This window comes from Silurus meridionalis, chromosome 28, assembly GCF_014805685.1.
Source record: "Silurus meridionalis isolate SWU-2019-XX chromosome 28, ASM1480568v1, whole genome shotgun sequence".
Taxonomy (NCBI): Eukaryota; Metazoa; Chordata; class Actinopteri; order Siluriformes; family Siluridae; genus Silurus; species Silurus meridionalis.
In genome coordinates, this window is record NC_060911.1 from 14,616,377 (window position 1) to 14,627,582 (window position 11,206).

At 40.7% G+C, this 11,206-nt stretch overlaps 2 protein-coding genes across 3 annotated transcripts in view; both read right to left on the reverse strand.

The window, feature by feature from the left end:
- Positions 1–1,923, reverse strand: part of LOC124381200 (mucin-2) — a 39,699-nt gene extending 37,776 nt beyond the window's left edge. The window contains 1 exon segment of the mRNA XM_046842617.1: positions 1,749–1,923. Within this exon segment, the coding sequence (XP_046698573.1) occupies positions 1,749–1,758 (10 nt within the window). The 5' untranslated portion in view covers positions 1,759–1,923.
- A 425-nt stretch (positions 1,924–2,348) lies between these two features.
- On the reverse strand, positions 2,349–9,409 carry tacr3l (tachykinin receptor 3-like). Of its 2 annotated transcripts, XR_006924792.1 has the most exons (6): positions 8,798–9,409; positions 7,840–8,028; positions 7,223–7,373; positions 3,897–4,093; positions 2,718–3,082; positions 2,349–2,674 (listed from the first exon to the last, which is right to left on the reverse strand). XR_006924792.1 is itself a non-coding variant. In XM_046842473.1 (5 exons), exons 1-5 carry the CDS (start codon positions 9,148–9,150, stop codon positions 2,794–2,796), a joined length of 1,179 nt encoding a protein of 392 aa, XP_046698429.1. In that variant the 5' UTR covers positions 9,151–9,409; the 3' UTR covers positions 2,349–2,793. The 2 variants fall into 2 exon arrangements, 1 of the variants encoding a protein (XP_046698429.1); XM_046842473.1 differs by having other exon boundaries at positions 2,349–3,082.
- Between the last annotated feature and the right edge of the window lie 1,797 nt (positions 9,410–11,206).

Consider the following 11,206-nt stretch of genomic DNA (forward strand, 5'->3'; position numbering starts at 1 on the left):
CTGGTATGGAGAAGCTGGTGTTGGATTTATAATGATCTCAAATGTTGAGCTATTTTATGAGTTGCTCAGTAGCTTCTAAAGACTATAATCACACTCTTGATGTCACCCAAATGTGGGGCGGACCCTTTTCAGTCTGGTTCCTCTTAAGGTTTCTTTCTCGTAACATCGAAGGGTTTTTCCTTGACTTGACTTGACCAAAACAGAACCTCATCACTAAAAGTCTATTCATTCTAGTTCCATCATTGTTGATGTTTCCACTGCATTAAATTTACACCTGCACTAAATGAACGTTCTATTCTAAAACCGCTTCAGAACACCATCTTTACAGAACATCTACGTATTTCTATTATTCATTAGAACACATACAATACAATTTCGACTTTTTTATACATAAAATCATAAATCATAAATGTATGGCCCATAGACAACCACTCACTGTATAATCTTTAAAAATGATACAATAAATTGTAAAGCTAAAAATCACCGCAAACATCAGTGAATTTGAATTATTTCATATTCAAACACATAAAAAAAACAAGTTTTTCTTCGTATGTTTGCTACTTAATTGATTTGATCTTCACTCAAAAAATCTTCTCCGATGATCACCGCATTATCGTTTAAAGTTTTCGAGAAAAGCAAAGGCGAAATAATTCCTGTCTATTACTGTATTCATATTTAAATCATTTGTATATTAATATTCAAATGACTATTAATATTTGAATATTATATTCCTGAGATGTTGTATGGTTTAGAGACAGTGGCATTGAGTAAAAGACAGGAGGTGGAGCTGGAGGTAGCAGAGCTGAAGAGTCTGAGATTTATATTGGGAGTGACGACGATGGACAGGATTAGAAAAAAGTTTTTTAGACAGCACATGTAGGATGTTTTGGAGACAAGGTGAGGGAGGTGAGATTGAGATGGTTTGGACATGTTCAGAGGAGGGACATGGGGTATATCAGTAGGAGAATGCTGAGGATGGAGACACCAGGAAGGAGGAAAAGAGGAAGACCAAGGAGCAGGTTTATGGATGTGGTGAGGGAAGACATGCAGGTAGTTGGTGTGAAAGAGGCAGATGTAGAGGACAGAGGGGATGGAGACGGATGATTCGCTGTGGCGCCCCCTAATGGAAGAAGACGAAATAAAAAGATATTAAAATATAATATAATTTTGTATAATTAGTATAGTAGTATAGTATAGTGTAATCTATACTAGAGTATACACACTATATAAGAATTCTTTGAATGAATGAGAGGGTTAATCAGGGTCACTTTGAGTGAAGAACAACTGAATGAATTATCAATTAACATATAAAATAAAATAAAATAAAATAAAGGTGATTTTTTTGCCTTTAAATTGTACTATATAGTAGTAAAGACTATACAATAAGATGTTTGAGTGTATAAATATGGGTCATTATTATATATATTTACACCACAAACACGAATTTGTATTTGTGTTCTCATGAAAATAGAAATACATTCTTTTTTTTTGATGAATTGTCTTTTCTCTCTATCAGGTATTTTCATCCTAAGCTTGACCGCAGTCCCTGACCAGGGATTTCTACCGAAAACGTTCAAAATATTTAAAAAATCCCTGAAATCGGCGTGATATGAAATGATCTACAGTAGGATTTTATTCTGTCTGCTGTCTGGAACGTTACATAATCCCGTGACGTCACACATCTGCAGCACTTTATCACTCATGCGGAACATCGAATGAGAATAAACGGCAAAGAAGCTTCTTCTTACCTGAAATCATGGCTGTAGGGAACCGTGTGTGCTCACAGAGCTTTTAATGAAAAAATATATCCCAAATGTATAAAAAAACAAGGGATATATTTCCAAAATAAGGGAATCTTATTCATCCATTTCCACCCGCACGGAAGGGAAAAAAGATCAGGTTTTACTTTCGGTTTGAAATAGCTCCACCTAGGAGATCTGGAACAAATAGCAAGTGTGTGTGTGTGTGTGTGTGTGTGTGTGTGTTTTCACCATCGGACTTTAAACTGCCATAAATCATCTACTTATCTTTTACATTTAGTTTTAATTTTGACCATTGTTAAAGTATGCACATCTGTACACTATTCTTCATGGCATAAAATCTACATTGCACATCTGTACACTGTTCTCCATAAAATCTACAGATCAACAGATTTCCATGACTTTTTGGTGCTGCTGTTTGAACCACTTTGCTTCCTCAGTAAGATCAGATTAAAGATCTATCACCTTCCACCTTCACCTCACTGCTGGATTTCAGAACACTACTGAATTCTTACCGTTTACATGATCAGTTTCTTATAAATCATAGAAATCAGCTCTGAGATCAGTGATTGATCAGTGGAAAAGGAATCCCAGACCACGAGTCTCTTTTATTCATCACAAAATAGACGTTTCGATATTACAGTTTTTGACATTTACTACAAAACATATGATCATATGATCTACAAACAACAAGGAAATCCAGGACAACATCTGGATTTTACCCTATAACACCTTTAGCATGCAGGTAGTGTTTTCATCTCAAGAAGATTCTCACGTCATGTGACTAAATACATTTAACAATATTCAGTGTGTGCGTCATGAGTAAAGCTCATCTGTACACGTTCCACCAACACCACGGTCGAATTTACAATAAATACACGTGAACATTTAATTACAGCAGACTTCAGAACAACGATCGCATTTTTGTAACGTTTTTTAACGTGAATTCTGGCCTGGTTGCTTCGGCCAGAGGTTCAGAGCTTCACCATGCTACAGTATGAAAACAGAAACGGATGGAAGATCAACATTTCAGTCAATCAAAGTGCTTGAAGGCGGAGCTTGCGTCAGTGTACAGGCCGTATTTGGTGGGAGGAGGACTAGCTTTGGTGCTGTTGATCTCGGTGTGGTTCAGAGATCTGGTGCTCTTGCGGTTGGTCTGGCGAGGGTCTTCGCCGAGGACGCTGGTGTCGACGCGGGACAGCGTGCACATGCTGCTACGGTTCCGCGGGTGGAGTCTCGCCGTACGTAGTTCCAACTCGTCATAGCTCGATACGTGGATGAAAGGACACCAGCGGAAAGCCTTTTTGAAGCCAGCTCTGAACCTGCAGGACCACGGGAGATAATCTGTACGCTGCGGAGGGCTTTTAAATGTCAGAAATACAAAAAGAGATGAAGCGATCGAGCGTCTCATTGTCGCTGTGGATAGTCTAAAGAGGATTGGGGTTTTTACTGTCGTTAAACAACATGGTGGAGGTTTGTTTTGAGAAGGGGTCTTAAATGCATTATTATTCATTAATAGTTCACAAAAATACACTAGATATGCTACTGTAAAGTTTAATTTCAAACCTATTGAGGGTTCCCTCGAGCTGATCCAGATTTAGATTGGATTTAACCTTATTTCCACAGCACCGATTTGTTATCGCCACTCTTAGGGCAAGGCTCCCAACCCTCTCCAGGGGTGCTGTATCATCATGGCTGACCCTGTGCTCTGACCCCAGCTTCCTAACATCACTGGGATATGCGAAGAAAGAATTTCTGCTGTGAAGTACGTGTAACTTTTAGTTTATAAACGTTTCAGCGAGTAAATCTAATCAACCCCCTCTGCTGGCGGTAGGGTGAATTACAATTGAAATCCCACATTTTTTCTCATTTTAATTACCCTTTTACCAGATAGACATTCCCTCTGAATATTTATCTATATATAAAATAAGGCTTCCTGAATTGCCTTATAAAAAGAACGGCTACTTCAAGGTTTTTTTTATAGCCTAATAAAAGAGCACAATCCACTGCACAGCAATATCACTAATAAATCAGAGTGCGTCTAATGTACCGCTTCATTACTACGGCTTTTAAACACCGTAAACAGCTCCAATCTCTGTGTGTGTGTGTGTGTGTGTGTGTGTGTGTGTGTGAGACCTGTTGTTGAGGCAGCAGTAGATGATAGGGTTGTACATGGTGGAGCTCATGGCCAGCCACAGCACTGAGAGGTAAACCTGCTGAATGGACTTTCTCTTGTTTAATTGTTTGTTCAGTCCGGTTACGATAAAGTACACGTGATACGGCAGCCAGCAAAGGGCAAAGGTCACCACCACAACAATCATCATCTTTACCACCTGGGGACAGAAAATGGGTTTGAGTTCATACGCCAACGTTTAAACAACAGTACAATTTTTATATGCAAATAAAAAGCAATAGAAAGGAAAGCAATAAACCTGAAGCGTTCACACACAATAATATGCAAATAAATAATATGTGAACTAGTGCCTAAGGTTAACTCGTGGTGTTCTGGCAGGTGACATGCATCGATGCCTCCTGATCTACTTTTGTTCCTTTTAAAAATCCAAAACTGAAGACCACCTCGAGAAACCCACCAGAGAACCCACCGTTCCACCATCTCATGAAGTCTCATAAAAATGAGTTGAAAACCTGAGAGCCGGGAATTTATCATAGACTGAAGTTCATACACGTTCTACAGCAACTCCATTAAGAAAAGATCTGGATTGAAATGATCCCTCAATCAGTTGGACATTTTTATATGTTGCTGTGTAGAATCATTAATCTGGTCCCTGATAATCCAGAGAGACATCGAGATTTCTTTACAATCCACACACACACACACACACACAAGAACGGTCCATCATCTGAAGACAAAGCACGCTGTCCATAATGAGTGAGGAACCCTGCCGGATAAAACACTCTCAAAAGAAACTCGAGTACTAAAGAGCACCAGGTGTAGTTTAATGAGGACCGAGAGACACCGAGTCACCAAACACAAAGCAGGTAAAGGTTATTGATGACGCAGAGCTGTGTGTGTGTGTGTGTGTGTGTGTGTGTGTGTGGGTGGGTGGTTGGGAGGATGATGAAGAGGCGGATGTTCTTTAGTGATGATCAAACAGTAGATATGATGATTACAGGAATAAGTGATGTCTGGAGAGTGAGGTATAAGACAGCAAGGCTGGAACACACACACACACACACCTGAGCCAGTAATTTGCCCTGGGGTACCTGGCTCAGGTGTGTTGGCTGCAGAAATGAAATGGGACAGAACTACACGCTGGCTCAGTGCCGTGTCTCAGTTTGGACGGATATCAAGGTGCTTTATATTATTAAATATATGAAGCACACCAGATATTTTTGGATGAAGAATCTCTCCAATGAAGCTTTTCCAAATTTTTGTCGACAAATTATTTAGAAGCATTTAAAGTAAATCATTTGTGTTTTTTAAGAGTCATTATTTAGTTCGTATAAATTATACATATAAAAATTCTAACAGAAATTATATTACAGTCACACATTTTTCCCATCATCCCCATTATCCACCTCCACCACATCATCCACCTCATCTTCATCATCCCCATTATCCACCTCCACCACATCATCCACCTCATCTTCATCATCCCCATTATCCACCTCCACCACATCATCCACCTCATCTTCATCATCCCCATTATCCACCTCCACCACATCATCCACCTCATCTTCATCATCCCCATTATCCACCTCCACCACATCATCCACCTCATCCTTATCATACCCATTATCCACCTCCACCACATCATCCACCTCATCATCATCATCCCCATTATCCACCTCCACCACATCATCCACCTCATCATCATCATCCCCATTATCCACATCATTTACCTTCTCCACATCATCCATCTCATCTTCATCAGCCACATCAGTCATCTCATTTACCTTCTCCACATCATCCATCTCATCTTCATCAACCACATCAGCCATTTCATTTACCTTCTTTACATCATCTTCATCCGCCGAATCATTTACCTTCTCCACCTCATCTTCATCAGCCACATCAGCCAGCCTCATTTACCTCCTCCACCACGTCACTTACCTCCTTCACCTTCGATATCTCCTCCACCATACTGACCTCATTCACCGCATCTTCAACCACATTAGCCATTTACCTCCTCTTTGCTTCTCCCCTCCACCTTTTCCACCCCATTCTCCTCACTTACCTCCTTCACCTCCTCATTCACCTCCTCACTCACCTAATCACTCACCTCCTCCACCTCCTCACTCACCTCCTTCACCTTCTCACTCACCTCCTCCACCTCACTTGCAAGCTACATCTCCTCCACCTCATCGACCTCACTTGCCTCCTCCACCTCATGCTCCCCATCCAGCTCATTCACCTCCTCTACATCATCCATTCATCCACATCATCCAGCTCTGGTTCAAACACATCAACCCCCTCAACCTTTAGCACTGGATTAGAAAAGTATATGACATGAGATCCCAACTGATCTGATTCTGGAATAATACATGGTGGGTGTGTGTGTGTGTGTGTGTGTGTGTATTAAGCTCACAGCTGGCCTGTACTTACACAAATGACCTTAATCTGTGGGTCTAAACTGTATTAATATTGAGAGATTCCTGCAGCACAGTGGGAATAAACCCGGATGATGTCTTCATGAGAAACGGTCACATGGTGTTTCTGCATCCCTGACCATCACACCCACACACTCTCGTTAAACGTCTCATTCCAGATATATTCCCTCTGTGCTTGGTGTTTTAATGAACACTCTCTGGGGAAGCCTACGTTCAGCTACAAGAGCATTTGTGAGATAACGAGGTTGGTGTCCAGTCCATCCCATAGGTGTTCAGTGGGGTTGAGGAGGTCAGGGCTCTGGGCAGGACACTCAACTTCAACCTTCACACCAATAGCCACGTCTTGGAGAGTGCTTCGTCTACAGCATCTTAGTTCAGTGAAGGGAAACTAATGATACTGATACATACTATACAATTCCATGCCTAGTGGTGAGTTTGGGAAAAAACCACGTATCACGTTCTTCTGGAATTCTTCTTCTCAAAGCATGTCAAGCACCTTCTCAGCAATGGTGTCAAAATGGTGAACTTCGAGCTGGATCTTCATCTTCGGGAAGAGGGCAAGTAGTCAGAATAGCAGAATCTCGATGTGGACTATGTCTTTTGGCCTACCGACTTAAGTTCGGCGCTCTCTGCGACTGTGCGTGCAGCCTTGTGCTGCCATCTGTTGGTGTGTTACAGAACTAGTCTTGAAACTTTTTGATACCACCTCGTATGGCTGTAATGGTCGGGTTGTGAAGATGCTGAAGTATGTACATACAGTGATATACTGCTGATATAAACGACTATTAGATTTATATCAGTGCTCCCAATCTTCACATTCAGGTTTCAATTATAACCGTATTTGGTGTTTACGCTATATCGTGCTATTTCACTAACGCCTGAACTTCTACCTTCCTCTTGGCACGTAGTTGCCCGTGATAGTTGTCTGACGAGTCTCCTGGAATTTCACTTCCCCACAGAGTCACTCCGATGATGGTGTAAGCAATTCCCATCACCACAAGGGGCAGCATATAGACCAGCACAGACACTATGGTGTGATACCTGGAACATGGAAAATCACAAAGGTGTGGTATCAGATATATAATTCAATGGTTATGATTATTTTGGAGGAAACAAAAAAAACAAAAAAAATAAAAAATCAGATGATGAAGGCTTCATAATCAGAGGTTCTACTTCAAAAAATTATTACTTCTTCCTCAATTATAGAGTATACAGGAATCTTTAGTGTTTTTCCCAAAGGAGAACCCATGACACTTCATGGATGAGCAGTGAAACATCTCCACTCAGATAGATAAACAACACTCAGTGTAGCGTGTACTCTGAAGAAACTATTAAAGGTTCTGTAAAGAACCACATGCAGAATGTTTCCCCATTATAGAAATATTTCAGAAGCAAAACCAATACCTAACAATTTAAGAGGAACCCTTGAGAAGAAGAATTGATCATTAGCACTGTAAGTAAACGAGTTCTCTTCCATGTACGAACGAATAAATTGTTTCACACATACATCAACGAATCTTCGGCTGGTCTTGGCCAAGCGACGTAGCAGATGGTTCTTCGAGGTAACGTCCTGATGGTGGAGTAGAAGCAGAGAGGAAATGCCAGAACCACAGCAAGAAACCAGATACACACAATTACCACTTTAGTGGCTGTAGCTGATAATCTGGGCTTCAAAGGATGGATGATGGCCATGTACCTGTCACACAGACACCACAATCTATTACAGGGTTGGAGAAGCAAAGCTCTAATTGGGCTATGAGGACTCTGAGGATGGTAAAAAAGACTGCTGTGTTACACGGGTTCATATTATATTGATATGATATTATCAACCCCCTCCATAAAAGATCTGCACTGATGCTGGGCATGTGCAATCAAAATATGAGTTTCATGGCTGAACTACACAGATTTTTTTGTCTAGTGTTTGGTTATGAGAGAGAGAGAGAGAGAGAGAGAGAGAGAGAGAGAGAGAGAGAGAGAGAGCTGTAGGAAATTAAATTCCTGAAGATCATAAGTAAGAATATTATCCCCTGTGCTCAGTCTGAAGGCTTATCTCTGGTGGAGATTGGATTTGAGAAAGAACATAATAATAATAATAATAATAATAATAATAATAATAACAACAACAACACAAAATGGGGGCAAAAGTGACCCTTAAGGTCCAGGCAGGTCCATCACACATCACAAAGGAACCACAGCAGTGATAAGTTCACGGTTCGTTTTGTGTATGGGTTCTAATCTCTAATGGAACCCATGAGGGGTCTAATGGAAACAATTAGAGATTACTGTAAAGGAGTGTTTCATTGTTTAGTAGCTTTCTGTGCTGATTTATACACCACTGCGTTTATTATAATATATACATCTATAAATAATAATCATAATAATAATAATAATCATCATCATCATCATCATAATAATCAATAATAATAATCATAACAATAATAATAATAAGAGGTGGATCTCAGTACCGGTCCACGGAGATGGCGGTCATGGAGTAGATGCTGGCGAACACCGCGGCTACCGGGAAGAAGTTGTGGAACTTGCAGTACTCCTCCCCGAAGTACCAGTCCCCGTGCGCGGCGTAGATGAAGTTGATGAGGGTGTTGAATGCGGCCATGGCGGCGTCGCAGAACGCGGAGTTCAGCAGGAAGTAGTTGGTGACGGTGCGCATCCGGCGGTGAGCCACGATGATCCAGACCACCACCAGGTTCCCGAACAGGCCCACGGTCAGAACCGAACCGTACGCCACCGACCACAGGGCCACGCGCCACGGTGGCTGCGCGAACTGATTGGTCCAGTTACGCGTCACGTTCAACGCCATGGAGAAGTTTTGGAACCGAGACTGAGGAGGACCTACGGAGCGAACATGCGCATCAGAACCATTCTGGGTCAGCCGGAGAAAACGCTCACCGGGAGACACCGAGATGCGCGTGCGGTGCGTCCAGGCGTGCCGAGATGCGCGTTCAGGCTGTGTGTGCGTGTGTGTGTGCGCGCGCGCGCGATGAGATCTACTGCATTTTATTCTATTCTGATTCGTTTGTTATTGTTTTTTTATTATGATTCTTCAATGTTTTATAATCGGTTGTGTGTTTTTTTTTCTATATTCTCCTTGTCTGGTGTTGTGTTCCTTTTGTTTTTGTTTTTATTTCATGCCATTGTAAGGTGATTGATTTATTGTGTTTTAAAGTTTTCTATTCTATTCTAATAAGTTTTCTTTTTTTACTTTTATTCTATTTCATTTCATTCTTCAATTTTATTTCTGGTTTTCTCTCTGGTTGTACTGTCTTTTAATGATGTTACTGTGTTGCACTGTATCTTGATGTGCTCTGCCTCTTTGCTGTAAATGCAAAAGAATAATTTGCAAATATACAATCTATAGAAACAACTTTTATATATATATATATATATATATATATATATATATATATATATATATATATATATAAAATATATAATATATAAAAACGAAATATATTTAATCAACGATTCACACTAACAGTCCTGAAAGAGTGAATAAAAAGTGAATTCAGTCAGGGGTTTATAAAGCACAATGACAGGGTTATGTATTTCTCAGTAGTAATATTTCTAACGTGGAGTAACGGCCTAGTCGGATTTGAGCTCGAACCTTCTCCATGCACAAACCCATCATATAGATGTGCTGGAATAAAACATGGAACACGTCCCTACTGCAAATCCCTAAACGAGGTGCTGTGTATACACTAGAACATAATGAGTGCGTGTACGTGTGTGTGTTCTGCGTGGTCTGAACACAGAAATGTCACGTTCCACCCCCCTGCACTGTGTGGGGTAAAGACCTTTTTATCATCAACCTCTTTTAAATTCTCTTGATGTTTGCACAGGTGTGAGAACGCCAGGAGGCTCCTCGTCTCTCCTCTTAACTCTGCAATTAAACAGGATTAAACACCATATAATCTGCCCTTAATGACTCATCACTCAAACACACACACACTTCAGATGCATTTAGGGCCAGTCAGGTTCGGTCTTATCACACAACATATACAATTTGCAGGGTTTGGTAGTGTTTGGTCAGAAGGTAGTGGATTTATATTAACGCACTTGCTCAGATCGTATCTACAGAGTGAGTGGATTTGTGTGGTCTTATTGGTTTTGGAACACTAAATTCTACAAGCCATATTTGTTTTTTTTGTTTTGTTACCAGCAAAATGTCATTTGTTTATGCGAAAGTCATTCGGAAACTTATACAAACAAAACACCAATCGAAGTTCTTTGACGTAAACAAAAGACTTACCATCTAGATGACAACACTGTTGTTTGTTTGGAGTAAAAATGCTTTACAGCATGTTGTTCACTGGACCCTCATCTTTCCTAATAAACCGGGATGAGCAGCAATGGATTGTTTGTGACTCGTTATTCCGATAATAATGTGAGTAGTGTGTTTTTTTACGCATGTTGTTTGTGTGTACTGCTTACACACATTCAGCAAAATACATTCGTTATACGTTTTCCATTGAAAAACAGAGATCTGAAATCGCTGCTTGAGGGCGAAAGCTTTAGAATGATGTAGAGTGAGTCATGTTACTCTTCTCCCTATTTATTTAATCTACTGTTAAATATTAACACCTGAGAACACTGGGATATCGGTCGCGTGGGTGCGACGCTGACGACTGAAGGGTCTTGCAGTTGCTGATCGCTATATTGTATGATTGGACCCTCCTGCAACACCACACTGTCACATACATGATTGTTTTAGGGTCTTTAGGTTTCTGTTTGAGACCAAGCATCCTTAATTAATCGCACTGTAGGATGAAGATGAAGAGACCATTTCTGCTGTGACAGAAATTGAAAATGCAGTGAGGCCCATAGAGGTATGAGGGTCCATGTGTCTCCACCCAGAA